The sequence below is a fragment of the Pezoporus occidentalis genome, unplaced genomic scaffold, assembly GCF_034315485.1.
Source record: "Pezoporus occidentalis ecotype Australia unplaced genomic scaffold, CSIRO_AGI_Poc_V1 ctg33, whole genome shotgun sequence".
Lineage (NCBI taxonomy): Eukaryota > Metazoa > Chordata > Aves > Psittaciformes > Psittacidae > Pezoporus > Pezoporus occidentalis.
In genome coordinates this window covers 4366310-4382777 of record NW_026915268.1, presented here as the reverse complement: position 1 = coordinate 4382777, position 16468 = coordinate 4366310, and the positions used below count along the sequence as shown (strand labels likewise).

At 38.4% G+C, this 16468-nt stretch overlaps 1 protein-coding gene and 1 long non-coding RNA gene across 3 annotated transcripts in view; one reads left to right on the top strand and one right to left on the bottom strand.

Moving 5' to 3' along the window:
* The window catches only part of DOCK2 (dedicator of cytokinesis 2), a 167157-nt gene that overhangs the window by 32083 nt on the left and 118606 nt on the right, over positions 1-16468 (bottom strand). For both annotated transcript variants that reach the window (XM_062629202.1, XM_062629203.1), the window contains exons 31-34: positions 8716-8816; positions 8568-8626; positions 5585-5733; positions 197-282 (exon numbers count right to left, since the gene is read on the bottom strand). In XM_062629202.1, coding sequence (XP_062485186.1) covers positions 197-282; positions 5585-5733; positions 8568-8626; positions 8716-8816 — 395 coding nt within the window. The remainder of the gene's footprint in view (positions 1-196; positions 283-5584; positions 5734-8567; positions 8627-8715; positions 8817-16468) is intronic.
* Positions 1-16468, top strand: part of LOC134169018 (uncharacterized) — a 230071-nt gene that overhangs the window by 114801 nt on the left and 98802 nt on the right. The gene's annotated exons all lie outside the window — the stretch shown is intronic.

Sequence of the window (16468 nt, the reverse complement as noted above, 5' to 3'; positions counted from 1 at the left end):
AGCTACTAGAAAAACAGTTCAAATGAGAGAACCACAATCCAAACCAGGTTTACTCAAACAATATGTTATTTCCATCCCTTCATGAAAACAGATGTTAAGATTCTATGTTATTTTTAAGTGAGGTTACCAGCTTGAGAAGTGAACACAATAAGATAAAACCACATCCCAAAGGCATTTGTTCTGATGCACTACTTACATGGACTCAAACAGCTGCATGTAGTGCTCATCTCCTCGTCCTCCTTCCACCTCATGGTCCAACTTCAGAATGATTTCATTTTCAAACTAAGAAAGAAAGAAACATAGAGGAGATACCCAGAGGTCAAACACATTTCAAGATGGCATCAATAGAATATCTGAGGATTGTTTGTTCTATCACATGCTCCCAAGGGTTAAATGCTTGAATGCATTCCAGTTGAATAATGCCCACCCGACTGTCTGCAGATACCTGTTTCTTAGGGCAAATTAATAAAATAACCCGAGGGTATACATACATAGGGTTTGTTTGGGGTGTCCCCATTTTCTAAGCACCTAAAAGGATTGATTTGTGTGTTTGAAAAATGTCCTCAAATAGTTGATATTTAGCATCAGACTTGTAACAGAAATACAAAAGGTATTTGAAAGGTTTTGTGTTGGGTTCCCCCTCTCCCCCCCCCCAATACAAAATGATTTTATGATAGTATTTTCAAGAGGTGTGAAATATCACAGATTGGGTTGGAAGGGACCTTAAAGAGCATCAGCACTTTGAAGATGACTGAGTAGGAAAGCAATGTTCATGAAAACATGAATAGCACTGGTTTAAAAGGACGTAGAATGGTTAAAATAGTCTGCTGCCTGGATGAAGAACATACAGTGCTGTTAATTATCACTGAGATGCCTACATATAAAAAGTCATTGCTGAATATGAATTTGCAAACCTCTACAGTATGCACATGAGAAACATTAACAGCAGAACAGAACTCCAGAACTCAGCAGCATTAGTCCAGTATTCCAACAGAAGCTTGCAGCACATGTTTCATCTCTGGGCACACTGAATAGGCTCTATACTGCTCCTCGAAATACTTAATGACTTCAGATCTCAGAGTCTCCATTGCAAAATACTTCCCATAATGTTCTCAGAGAAAACTAGAAATTGTTTAGTAGAAACAGGAATCCCTTTTTCTGATTTGAGTAGAAGGAAAGGACTACTACATTGGTGCCATTTCTTGCTTTTATTTTCTACAAGAGTGTCAAATAAGAGGGAACTTTATTTTTTCCTTAGAGGCTACAAAAAATCTTGGTTTGTTAGGAGCACCAGGACTCTGTGATCCAGAACAATTCTTTGTCCTGTTACTTGCAGGTTTTGCTGCTCTAATATTAGTTCTTTCTCTGTAATTTCAATACAAATTAAAGATTGACAGTGGAACAGTACATACTATACCAATACCAGAGAATAAAGTGCTATAATTGACATATAGAGAAACAAGGGGGGAAATAAAATTACCCTGGCTGCTTCAGGGTGCAAAAGAAATTTAAAGGACTCAGAATTAATTTCTATGTGTAAATACGATGTGTTTTAGTCCATATATGTTAAGTGGGTAATATAGTCACATGGCAGTTTCAGGACAAGGCAATATTAAGCAAAACCACCTAATCTAGTAATTTTCTAGAGGTTTTTCTGTGGACTTACTGTGGTAAGACATAAATCTGTGAATATAGTGCAAGTCAAGCGCCAGTTAAAAACCATCCACCTCTTAAATCCTTCCTAGCCCTTATTCAGCAGGTAGAGAATTGATTACTTCACTAAGAGGCAATCATTTCACAGACGCTGGATCAGGACTAAAAACCTCTTCCTAAGCATCTTTCCTGCAGTTTCTCAACAAGCTGCAGCAAAGCCAGTTGCTTGAACCAAACCAGATAAAATAGCTGGCAGAAATATAGAATAAAGTTGTGGTGGTTTAAACCCAGCCGGTAACTCAGCACCAGCAGCCGCTCGCTCATCCCTGGGTGGGATGGGGAGGAGAATGGAAAGAATGTAAACCCCAAGAGCTGAGATAAGAACAATCCAGTAACTAAAGTATAATACAAAACTACTACTTCTACCACAAATAATAATGTTAAGGGAAATAACAAGGGGAGAGGATATACAACTAAAAGGGTAAAAAAACCCAAAACAGTAACCAGCAGTGATGCCCAATATAATTGCTCACCACCCCTTGACCAATACTCAGCCAAGCAGCAATCTGGGCCTTCTGGGTAACTGCCCCCAGGTTATATACTGGCCATGACGTGCTGTGGTGTGGAATACCCCTTTGGCTAGTTCAGGTCAGGCGTCCTGTCTCTGCTTCCTCATGGTTTCTTGTGCCGCTCCTCACTGTCAGAGCATGAGACTGAAAAGTCCTTGATCAGGGTAAGTGCTACTGGGCAACAACTAAACCATCGGTGTGTTATCAGCATTGTTCTCAGACTAAAGCCAAAACACAGCACTGCACCAGCTACTAAGAAAAAGAAAAAAGAAACCCTGTTAGAGCTGAAACCAGGACAAAAGTTTTAATGTGCCTGTGCCAAAATTAAGCTCTGGAAAGGGTATTTCTCCTCTCACTTAAACAGAGTGTGCCTAATTGTTATTGGCAAAAATCTGCCTTTAAAACACCTGCTTACCTATCTAATAGATCCCAGAATTCTCCACATCTCTGAACACACTTTAATACCAAACTACAAAACATATCATCTTTCTCTACATGGATCTGTCCAAAGCACCAAGCCATACAAAACTGGTGTCTGCTAATTGATTGATCTCACATCCTTCTGAAATCTTTATACATAATAAAATTTCAAGGAAGAAATATGAGTGCTTACAGCAATTAAAGATCACATGCAGCAGAGGAGCTTGCTGAGAATACCTTTATTCACTCCTTTGGTAAACTTTGACAGCTGTTAGCTCAGGAAGACAAAGGGCTCCTTCAGATTCACTAAGGATAAATGTCTATCCTCTACCAGTAAGTCTGCGAGCCCAAGAGCATACCATCAGGCAGCACTATTTTCTGGCACAATCCATTGACAGTGGAAAGCCACCAACCTCCCCAGATGGCTTCAGCAACTGGTGGAGCCAGTGGGAGAGACTAAACTGAAAATACCAAGCACAAACAGAAGGACGTATTTGAGCAAGAATATAAACACAGATGAATTACTCTTTCCTAAGCCAATTTAAATCCATAACATAACTCGGATCAATGTTTTTTAAATCATATTTTCATTTGCATTGCAAAGAGCCATTTTTTAAATTTTGTTTTCTTTTTTAAGTAAGTCTTCTTTCAGTTTCTGGCCTCACATGATCAGGTAGAACAAACAGTATGAGGCTGCTTCATGATGTGCCTTGCATTGGGAAGTCTTACTAAAATGCACAAGCTGATCTTGCAAAGAAAGATGGGTTATCAACATTTCAGGAGGGGATTCCTTCAACATGTGCCCAACACAAAGGCAATTATGTTCCCTTTATACACCTATGTGTATATCCTATTACACCAACTTTAAGAATAATATGTCACTCTTGAGAGAGGCAGAGGTGGAATTGTGTTTTCTCTGGGATTAGTTGATTTCCTAGAAAGAGCTATATAAAATAAACCCCCTGCTGGATAAATTGAAATAACTTTACACCCTTAGTGCACATCTATTGTGTGCATAAAGCAGGACACAGCCTCGTGAGCTAGCACCGACACATGTGTCCAGCAGAAGGGAGCCCTGCCACACACGTGTCCTGGCATAGGACAGTACCAGGGTGTGGAAATCAATCTTTTGGGGAAGGTTTATCAAATCACCTGGCAGGCACCAGTCAAGCTCTAGTTCAAGTGCTGGTACAGCCTCAACTTGCGCTTGTTTCCCCTATCTCATTAGAGAAGATTAGATTAGAAATGAATTATTTATGTTTAAAGTTCAGCAAAATGATGTCTTAATTGAATGTCAACCTGGGCTCTTGAATGCCTAAGGCAGTCTTGAAATAACATGCTCAAAATTTCATACTAAAGCTTCAAGACAATATCCTTTATAATGCTCACTACCAATGTGTTAGTGAAAATTGGCCACTGGCAAAAGGTACACTTTACATGTTCGTGCATCAAATAATTTTCCACTCATATTCATTCTTTGCCCTTTCTAATTAACATGGTAAGAATATTAAGTCATAAAACTTAATGTGCCTTTCCTTTAAAATAGATATTCTTAAATACTCACCAGAACTGCCAAACTTACAGATCCAAGTTTAAGAAATGTATCTTAATTACCTGATCCATAGGAGAGGATAAAACCTGCAATTCTTAACAGTAAATGACTGCAATTCCTAAAGCAGATCATTAGAAACCAGTGAGACTCAGCTGCTCAATTATGAAATAGTTTTACTGCCATCTGATAAAAATTACCTCGTTTTTAACCTGCAAAAAAAACCAGCCTCCGTGTCCCACAGAGCTGAAAAACTAGCACCTGAAACTTACCCATATTAGCATAAGAAGTGGTTTAAGGGTGACACAAGTGCCTGGCATCTTCCAGGCTCCTAAGCTGCTGTTCCTGTTAATCAGCCACTATGACTGATGAGCGTTCAGGATTTCTGCTCTGTACAGATCTGTGCATCTCTCCCAAGAGACAAAATATGAGCCAAGAGCAGGAAAACATTTTTAAGAAGCCAAATACAGGACTACTAGGACACTGAGGGAACAGATGCACAGAAGCAAAGTGGCTTTTAAGCTTGGCCTTGAAGCAGAAGCTTTGCCCTGTGGAATACAGACCAAAATGGAAATACCATCTGCTTGCCTGTTTCACACGTGGTTGACACAGAAATGCCCCATGTGATTATAAGCATTAAACATAGCTGGACATGTAAGTGAGAGACCTATATTTACTTCCCGATGAATGTCTAAAATTATGACTTCTCGTTTGCCACTTACTGTTACACAGGTTGTTCTGAATTCATTATTTGTGTAACTACAAAGCCTGAATCTCCAATTTGAAATTCACTGTGAAAGGCAGTGTGCCAACACAGAATAAAGCGAGGCCTTATTCTCACTGAAACACAAAAGTCAGCTAGGAGAGAAACTGCCCAGGTAGACACAGCAAGCAGTGGCAGGAGATTCAGATCACTTTCCCAACCATCCTAGCCCACCATGCCACTATCAATCAAAAACCTTTAATACTTGTAAATTTAAAATCATTTTCCTTTTCCAAATGACTGTAGAACATATTTTAGGCATGTCAGTTCTTCACAGTGGTTATTTTTCTTACAATAAATATTTAGAAAAGCTAGAGTTTCCTGAGAAATCTGGGAATACAGAATTAAGTATTCCTTCTGTCAGATACTCTGCATAAAGAATTGGATGAAAATCCTTCAACCTCTCTGGGCCCCCATTCCAGCACCTCATTGCTGTCATTGTCATATTTAAGTCCAACTAAATCACCCTGGAGAGCCTACAGTCGCTTGCACAAGAGCTATTCCTTTGTTCTTAATAGTTTGGATTTTAATTTCTGTGAGCACAAAAGCCTACACAACACATTTCCCAGAAATAAACTGACTGCATAGCATTTGAACCGATTTCCCTTCTCATAGAGTATTTTTAATTACCTTCTTGAATTCTCCTGTCCTTTGATATTCACACAGCATCATGTCAAAGAAAATTGGGATCGTGGCTTTTTGTAGTTCAACTTCTGGAATTAGGGTCATTTCCAAGATGGGGCCAACCATCCCCGGAATAAAGCAAATTTTGTTGTGGCCTGAAACAGAAACACAGATTGGGTATTTGAGAGGAAAGAAAAAAAAAACAAAACATCTCTTTTAAGAATACATTTAGGACATGCAATCATTTAAAGCAATGGTTTAAACCACCTGTGTTGGCAAAGTCTTACAACTTAGTCACTCACCCCTATTCCCTGTCAGAAGCTGAAAGCATGTTTAATGGCTACAGCCTCAGCCTAAGACACTAGAATTGAGTGCAAAAGTGTATGCCACTCAGTTGGCATTTCCTGTGACCATGTCTGGTTTTCAGCTTTTGGTATTGCCTTTTAAAAACACAAAGTAGAAAATAATAAAACACCCTAAAAATACCCCAAATTCCATCAGTAGGAGAGCACCACAGGATAATATCTCATGGTGTAGCATTGCTGGCTTATGAAAGGGAAAAAACATTACTTGTTTTTATTTCTGAATAGCATCAAACTTTGCAACCAATATCTCAAACCAACCAGAGCAACAAACATTGCAAGCAACAACAGAAACACTATCCCTTAAACCCACACCAAATCATCTTGCAGCACAGCTGTTACATCAGCTGCCAAAAGACATCCAAACCTGCAAACAACTCAACCAGGTCCAAGATATTCTTCAAATGATCCTTGTTTCCTGGGAAAGAAAAACATTTGGTATGTGGAGCAAACCACCAGCAAAATCCCCTGCCCTGTGTGAGAGTGCCAATACTGCCTACCACATGTAAGAAGATAAAAATGCTGTTATAAATGTGTCTGGTCTTTTGCTCCATAACTGAAAAGTATTGTGATTTTACTCTCACATGGGTGCCACACTCATGTAATTCTAAGCACAAGTGAACTATGACTTTGTTTATGCAACATCAGTTTCAATTCCACTCATGTTGACCAAAATCATTATTAATCCTTGTTAAACCAGTAACATCAATAAGGTTTAAAAGAATCTTACAGAGACTGAATAGCTTGCAGTGCCTACATGTATTAGACCCTTCAGGTCTGCAATTCTTAACAGCTACAGAAATTCATGTATTACCTAGTGATCCATTCACCTCCAGAATCTTTACCAGACAATCCTCTGATATGAGTAGAAAAGACAAACTTTGAGCTAAGCAACAGCAGTGCTATTGCTTGGCCCAGAAACTAATCCTACACTTAAACCCAAAAGAACTTAGCACAGAGCCTCAAATAAACAAACACATAAAAACATCTAAAAATATAAAAAGGCTTTTTGAAGACTATCCAGCCATCAGCAACTCCTGTTTCCACTGCCGGAATCAAGAGTAATGTCTCAAACCACACCATGACTGAAATGTGCAGAGGAAGACAATCTGCCCCAGAAAACAGGGCACTTCCTAATTTGAAAGGCCCTCTGAAGGTCACAGTATGAGATTCTCTGACATGCATTTGCCTGTTTCAGTCCTACTGTACATGTACCCCTCAACTGTAATTTATAAAGATGCTCCACAGCTTGTCAGAATGCAGATTCCTTTTTGTTAAAGCTACAGAAGAAGCCTGAAAATTATAGAAAATAAATAGAAGGGGCATTTAGTCTTAAGTGAGAATTACTGCCTATAAGTTGGAAACGTTTCTCAACCTGTATGTCTCACTTTTCCCATTAGGAATGTAAGACAATATTATTCAAATAAATTAATAATGCATGTGGATATTAGAAAACAATTTTTGGTCTTCACCATTCTGCTAGACGGAACTGTTAAAGGCCCTTAAATTTGTATAAAACCATTGTGTTTGCTGGTTTTATTCTGGACCCTCAGATCCAGCCTGAGGAGGATGCAAACAGCAAATTTCAGATACACACAAGAGGAAGAGTGCGTCTGCAGGATTTGTTGTACTTTGCTGTAAAATGAAAACGTGAACGTTTATTTTAAGAAACAGATGTTAATGGTTCAGGATTCATTTGAATGGTTCCACAATTCATTTGAAAACAATTAAGTTGAAATGTACACCTACCAGTAGCGAGGAGGACAGTGGTGCTAAATGAGGGAATTAATGACTGTGCTCAAAACAGGTTGGAGAGTTCACCAATTAATCACCAAAATTATCACAGCCTTTAAAATCTTGACTACATCTTTTTGATACATCACAGCACAGCAATGCATTAAAACTTATTTTTGAATAAGAAATACTAAAAGAAAAAAGAAGAAAGGAAAGACTGGAAGGGGGATATATCACCAGAAGCGGCATGTGCAAGGTGATGAAATGATTTCAAATCGCCAGGCAAGCAGCTGGGAAGCTAGAATGTTTACAGAGGTCATAAAGAATTTTCACATGTCCTAATATGAGAAGTTTGCAAAAAGTTACACATTTGGCTTGCATTTTAAAGTATCATCATAACCGTCTTCATTGTATGTTTCAAAGAACCTCTATCTTACATATATTCATATAACAACCCGTTGCTGTTCCCTTCACCATCAACTGTCAAAGGAGCAGTAGCAGAACAAGACTGTACAGCACATGTAAAAACATTTTGGCATTTTAATGCAGCAGATTGCAAATCTGAGCCAAGTAATTCCTGGAACTGTAGATTCAGAATGAGCCTTCTTGGGGAAAATTTATTTGGTCTCTATTTCAGCTAAATAATGTTTCTGAAATCTTCTGATTCCAGCCATCTCAGAAATCTGAGAGCAGGTTGTGTGTTCTCTTAGGAATAAGCAATGAGCAGTAGTCAGACTGTATCTCATGTCAGTCCCAAGCTTAATCACAGCAATGAAAACATATGTAAGTTCAAATAGCAGAACTATTAACAGAAGCCCTTCATGTCAGATAGTTGTCAGTGAGAAAAGCAATATGCTGTGGATTCGGTTGAATCAAGCCCATTTGCTACTCACCAAGTTTGTACCACATGTCCCGGATAGCAAAGCCAATTAAACATCTCATATCTCCATATCTAGAGAAAAAAAAAAAAAAAAGGTATTATAATTATCCTAATTTTACTAAAAAAATGAAGACATAAGCTAAAGTATCAGTTTTGCTTACTTGGTCTGGATTTTGCTGTACTTTGCATGGGAAAAGTTTTCTAGCTGTAGTGAATCTTGGGTAATAAAAGCCACAGCCAAATGAAAGTAGTTGTTCCACAGCTGTAAATTGAATATAAGGAAATTATAATAGTTTTGAGAAAAGCAGGAATCATATTAAACTATGCATAATGCTGAATAATTTATGGAACCAAATGATGCAAGCAATATGAGATTGTTATATTATGCAAAGATGTACATCATCGGTATTATGCAATTAGCTGGAAAGCAAGCAAGAAAGCAGGAAATATGCATTTTAATGGCCACTACTACAGATTTGCTCTTAATAACACAGCAGCTGAATAAATATTGCTAAAAAAAAGATTCACAGGAGATTCATTAGCTAATGACATTAAGCCATGAACCATAGCAGGCCTAGTGAAATACATTACGTGCCGGTGAATCTTAACAACATGGAGCTAAAGGCATCCAATATAATCACACTGTATTTCAGAACTACTTCAAAGGGCTTCTCTTTGGAATCTAATCCAACAACCATTTCTGTGCAGCTCCAATATATTTTGCTAAGAGCTCTCTACATGAAACAAGGACAAAACGCATCCCTAAATAACTACTAATAGCACTAATAGTGAGGCATGTACTTGAAATAAAAGGCAAACCCTTGTATTTCCAGTGCACAACCCTGCATTTCTGAAGCAAATCACTTGTACTCCAGACAAACAAAATGAGGTACTTCTTTTATATGCTAGAGATGGAGAGGGGAAAAAAAGACACTTCATTAGGAAACACAAATTTAAGGAAGTAAAGACTATTTTCAGAATCTTCTAAGCAGTCAGCAGTGACGTTAGACACTTAAAAACATAGCGGCATCTAAAAATATGCATGGAAGGTATCAGTGAGATGATAGGAAGACAATGGCAAATGCATTCAGTGGTAACTGAGAGGAGAGAAACAAAACATAACATTATTACCCCAGTTTGGGAGCCCCCGCTTAGCCTAGAAATGTTTCATCTAAACCACAGAGTGCTGGAGACAGAGTGCGAGCTGAGAAGGGACCTGTCTCTGTCATTAGGTATCAGCTGTTCACTGCAAGCCCATGCTGAGATGCAGCAGGTGACAGCAGCAGCACAGGCAGAACGTGGCAACTACATTGCCTGAGCACGGTGCAGCCACGCGTGCTGAGGGCCTCAGATCTATTCCCCTCTATACAGGTCTAAGGGAACTTAGGAGAAAAGGATCTCTCAATTGTGGGATTGTTTTTCCCAAGAAAGCAAAAGGTGCCTTCCCCCTAGAAAATGTGACAGCTGCTCCACTGGGACACGCGGAGTTAATTTAGTAATTCCTATCCATTGTGCAAAGAAGAGGAGATCTGCATGATTTTCAGGATAACTACCCCAGGTTAGCCCTGCTGCCTCCTCTTCAGACACCCCTCTGGAAGAAAGCCTTTATAGCATGACTGCCTAGCCTTTAGCCCCTGCTTTCTCTACATACCTCTATGCTCAACTCTTTTTGATAATGTAGGAGAAACTTGAAGTCCTTGGAGACTGTTGAAGTGCTGACAAATTACTGCAGACCCTAAAGGTACTCTGGTCTTTTATAAAACAGACTAGATGATAGTTTCAGTTTGGGGTTGTTTTTTTTTTTCTCTTTAAATATTATGGTAAAATCAAGTTCAGCCCCTTGAGAGCAGCAGACAAAACTTTTCAGACAGATACTGGGTTCTTTACACGGATTTTGTAGATAAATGACACTTAAACATTTGGCCTGTATGCAGAATTGCTGGTAGTTACAAAGCTATTGAGGTAGATCAGCTAGAAATAACACTTAGAATCTTTGAATAGCATTTATAAGAAATGATCTATTGATTTCTGGGATATATGACATTCTCAATATGTGATGATTTTGCGTCAGTAATGTTCTCTTTCACACACTGGAATACATTTCTTCATCACTTAAAACTAAAGAATTTAAAGGAAGTATCTATTTTTTACTATTTTTGTGAGCCTTTGAATACAAACAACTTTAAACAAATGAATAGTAACTTGTTTTAAAGAAATTGGTTCATTGAATCAGCCTCAAAGACTAAACTTTAGTCACACAGGCGGCACACAGGCTGCATCACACAGTCCTAACATTGCATTTCATCACTCATGAAAATTGTTCTGCATTGTCTTTTACGGCATCACAGTAAAAAAGCGGACACTGCTAAACAGAGGGATAAGCACAATGTGAAGACCAGCATTCAGAATAACTCACCAACCGACAGCCATTATAACTTCAGCAAAGCAAGCTCTGCTTTCTGTTTGAGTCTTAACAAATATAATTTTCAGAGTTACAACTCAATCCTAAACTCTGTAAGTTACAAGCACAATATTTAGTGTTTATTCCCATGTTCTGCAGCTTGGTTCATGACAGGTTTAGTGTTTGCTGTGAGGTGGAAGAGAGTATTAAGCATCCTGGAGTAAAGAATTGAGAATCCTGTGGGACCTCTGCCAAAATTCCTTTGCATTGGTTATGTACGTCAAAAGGGATGAACAAAGGTAGAAAATTTTCAGGTTAATGAAAATAAGTTTACGGAAGCTCTGAAGAAACACATCACATTATATAAACCAACAGAAGTCCGTTTTGGGTTTCATCTTCAAAGATTTGTTGTCATAATCTCATTCTCTATTTGGTTTTGGCAGATGCTCCTTACTTAATGATACAACTTCAGAAAAATACTTGCAAATAGTTTCTACTCCAGGCATCTACCATTTCTAAACCTGAAAAAGAAACATTTTCTTTTAAATCAGAATGATGTTATAATGGATGGGGTCTATGCCTTTTATAACAAAATTCTGTGGCGGGGATATAGATTATAAGTATTAAATTATAATTGCTGTAACATTACAGACTTAAAAATGTAATTCTTTCTAATGCCCTGTAAAAACAGTAACAGAAGAGAAGGGTAGGAACAGGAATCAAGAGCACTGTATCTTCCACAGCAGAAACCCTACGACAGCTGTGCCTGACCACAACAAAACAGGTCCTGTTTGTTCACTCTTCCCTGTCTCTAATATGTCAGAAGCTGCCACCTCCTGTCAGAAACATAAAGAGAACATTGCACAAAATCCTCATTTCAATAAGTGCAGCGGCATTAAGTGCAGCAACGGTGCTGACTGCATGAGAGTGCTCCACTGTGCGGTCACTGCATGGGGACGCTTCCTACACAGAGCAGGACTTTGAACCCCAACACTGATGGGGCGAGGAGCTCACAATAACAACAGAGTGAAAATGCCCTGCTCCCCATGACAAAGACAACAGCTTGCTAAGGACACAGATACCAGCAAAAAACAAAGCAATGTCATCCAAGGTCACTGTAGATTCTGCAAAGGTAAACATGCACACTGGAAAATGTAACTGAAACTTTCAAGCGAACCATTAAACACTGTTATCTTTGTCTTTCTGTTGGTGGAAGATGGCTTACAGTTCATTCAAACTAAATAAAATTAAGATAAAATCCCACAACTTTCAAGTTGAAAAACTGACTTCTGCAGGCACAAAAAGAAGAAATAAAACCTTCTTGTTCTGAATGCATAAAAATAGGGAAACTGTCAACAGTTAAGATATCTTGAAAATAGAAAGGTCATTTAATTACTCAATTTCTATATAACAACAAAGAAAAAGTTAATTCACATTTGAGCTTACTTTTTTATTTCATACCTACAAGTCTGTATCCATATGGAGAGATAATATTTGTCTTCAAAATTGAACTCCCCTCCAGTATTTGCTTCCTTTAAAATCCTTGTGAATTGAATACATGGCAAATTAACTAGCTGGATGGTCCTCGGTATAACATAGAAAAGGGTGTACAAAGGCACTTTGTCTTTCTGACAAAGGTATTGAGACTGCTTAAGGAAGCCACATCACACCCTGCTTATTGTCACTTATGTAACACCGGGGGGGTAGGGCTTGAAACACAGAAGCTTTCAGTCAAGCAACATTAGCATTTTTGATTGAACAAGATGAGACAATTCCCACAAAAGATAAAAGAGAATTATACTGTAAAGTCCAGGGATTTTCCTACCAATCACATATGAAGTATACTTCTCTAACACTCATAGAAAATACTATGAACGCGTATATTGCCTAAGTACAGAACTGCACAAAGGTTTGGTTACAATTCAACTCAAGAAACCAAGAAATGCTCACTTTCAGGGAGCATTTTTTCCGAAGTATATTCTACCATTCATATTTTTGTTTGTTTGTTAAGACTCTTCAGAAGAATCCATCTCAACTCATCCTAAATCAGGAATTTGCACATTATTCTGGTGCGTCTGTTCCACTACCCTGTAAAAGCCCAGCAGCAAGGCAAGGATCTGGACAAGTATCTGACCTCTGCATCTGAAACCGGCAAATCCTTACGAAGCTGATACCTGATACAGAACAGCAAAAAAGGAAAAACACAAACCAGCAAAAACCCGCAAAGATTGCATCTCGTTCAAATCCATGTGTTGAACACAGCTGAAATACCTGCAATGGCTTTATTTCCCAAAATTGTCTTTACTAGTAGGATCTGGTAACAAAAAGCCAATTCTACCCTTCAGCATCCTACCACAGCTCCTGCAGAACCCTCAGACACCAAAGCCAACCCACAACACAGATCCTCTACAACTACCTAACAGGATCCTGGCTCATGAGCACCAGTATGTGGCAAGCAGGGAGGATCCTGCCTGGCTGAGAAGGCAGTGCTGCAATCAGTTAAGAGACTCTATATGAGTATTACTATAAATGCTAAATAAATATCTATAGCATTTAAATCTAGTGTAACAGTATACTATAGTATGTTACTGAGAGCAAATGGAAAAAAGTAGAGGGGAAAGAGAAAATATGAGCAACACAGGTAAAATATTTTATTGAGACCAAATGCCATGAAGAAGTCAAAGATAAAACTCAACACCATTAAGGCATATATTGTTCTTGGTCTTCAGAGAAAAGCCTAACCCCAGACCTGCTTCCCTAACTTACTTTTAGCATTTTCCTTGTACACCATCAATGTATCTCCTTCCACTATCTCAATTTGCTCATTCTGAATAAAGATTCTTAAATTATTAAGCTTTCCACAGTTGCAAACTTTCAATGACACAATTTACATTTGAGTGAACTTTTCCTAGTAGTGTACGCAGAAGGCGTACGTGGAAGGAAACCTGGGAGGTCAGCTATTCCAGCTCCACAGCCCAAGGCAAGGTCTGCTAACCTTCCTCAGACAGGTCTCTGTTGCATCCATTCTTTAGAATCTTTTAAGTGAGAAGCATCTCCCAGCCTCTCTAGATAATCTGCTTCAATACATATTTCAATACACCTGTGTTTATGTCTAACATAAATGCAAGTCAATAACCTGTTTCAAATACAGAGACGTGAATAGAATATAAACTGCTAAATGTTGAAGTTTTTTACCTATTCCAATAATTTCTACTGAAAGTTCAGATTTCTGGGAACTGAATCTTCAATCTGCAGTTTACTTCCAGTGCTGCAGTGATGAGCTCTTGAGTATTCTCTGGGCACAGTTTTGGCCAGGAACCTTTTTTACCTCCATTTAACAAGCTCCAAAAGAGTAGCAAAAATTTCTTCATTGATTTTTGTCTTGATTTAAAACCGCATTTTTTAGTTGCTTGGTTGCTTCACAGTCTACTTGTTTAGTGTGTTTGTGTGCTATATATATTGTCATGTAAGCATTCAGCCAAGTGACAAATCCTTGGATCTACTTGACTCTGCTTTAAATCCCTTTTTTAAAATATTTTACTTCAGACTTTTCTTCAACTATTTGTTAATAATCAGATTTGAAAACACCATCCTACAAACAGCATGAGTCATTCATTCAATTACAAAGAACTTAAAGGTACAACTTACTTAGAGAAACACATCTCTATTTTCCCTATCCTAATATATTCCATTTTTGTAGTTAAATTACCCTTAATCAGGAATAATACAATAGTTGTCCCTGGTTTAGCTTCCAGATTCTTGAGACCTCATTCTTGTTGCATGTGCTCAGGAGCAGTTGGAACTTCACTCATCCCTTTGTCTTTGAAACCAGAAATCAACAGGAGACTAGACTGCATGAAGGCTGCTGCGCGTTGCACCACTGACCCTCAAATAGACACTTCTTGTTTTGTGCTTGTGCTTTGCTTTGGTTTTTAAATGAAATTCCATTTGTTTCATAGAAACTCCATATACAATTACTTACTAGCTCTACTGTAGTCACTTCCCACTCTTTGTTTCTGTCCATTGTGCCTCAATACTTCAAAGCATTTAAAGACAATTTTGTAACTTTAAGGACAATGAAGTGTTTAGGGACGACACAGACTACTCTTACCATGAAAGCCATGTCTAGCATAGTTGTGCAAAATTATTGTTAGAAATAAAGTTGATCCTCAGAAAAGGAAGAGGGTGCACTAAGGGGCCTCTCAAGTTCCTCATGCCGATTAATAACATGTTTAGGCTTTAGTGCTTCTCTATAACCAAGTTTTCATAGCCTGAGTAGTTGCAAGACACTGATTTATAATGTTTTCAAAAAATTAAAATATAAAAAGACAATAAAACCTTTAAACCATTAAAAGCTCCAGCTATCATTGATCTGAATACATACATATGAGTGGGAAATCAAATGTTCATTTTTAATTAAGGAAATTAGACAAGATGCTCTGCATTATTCAGACCTTTAGTCCAGTATCAGCTTTCTTAATGGGTATATTTAGGGTACTGTGAGAAAGGTTTCATTGCTTTTATTCATGGAAGGAAATTAATCTATCTCCCTGACTTGTACTATAAGTCTCTTGTGAAAACTGCAATGGTCTGACAATGCTTTTGATGGCACTACTTATTTCCTATACTGTTGTTTAGCTTACTCAAAGCCTCCAGGTATTTGACAAGTCATGAATAAATGAGCATGCATTAATACATTCCCCTGAACCACAAGGTTCAGCGTTGAACTACAACATCCCTGGTTGCTTGACAACATTTGGGGATGCACAGAACTGCCACAGGAGACATCTGAAATAACAGTGGCAGGTTTAGGCTGCTGCTGTAACATTTGGTAGAGGCAGTGTACACCTTCAGGTGGTGACAGATACACAGTGTTTATAGCAGTCTGAGGTATTGGTAGCCTACACGTACTCATGTCCATCAGACCTATTTTATTTGCTTTTAAAAGGTACTGACACATTGAGCAGTAAAAATGATCAAGTGTTATAGAAATGATAGCTTACAAAGTGGGTGTTAATAAATTGATACAGCCTAAGAGAGATTATATCATAAGTATACCAAGGATATGAGGGTTTACAGCAGGGATACTTAGTAAACTGAAACTTCAAGTTTGTCAGAATCTTTTCCTATGATTCAAAAATCTTAATAACATTCTACATATACATTTGTAAAGTCACACCTTTCAAAGGTACAAAACTTTTAATGATTATTTATTGATTTATTCCATCAATTTATTGACTTTTATTGCATCAAAAGGAGCGTGACCAGCAGTTCGAAGGAGGTGATCCTGGCCCTCTACTCTGCTCCCCTGAGACCTCACTTGGAGTATTGTGTGCAGTTCTGGTGTCCTCAACATAAAAAGGACATGGAACTGTTGGAACAAGTCCAGAGGAGGCCACGAGGGTGATCAGGGGACTGGAGCATCTCCTGTATGAAGACAGGCTGAGAAAGTTGGGGCTGTTCAGCCTGGAGAAGAGAAGGCTGCGTGGAGACCTCATAGCAGCCTTCCAGTA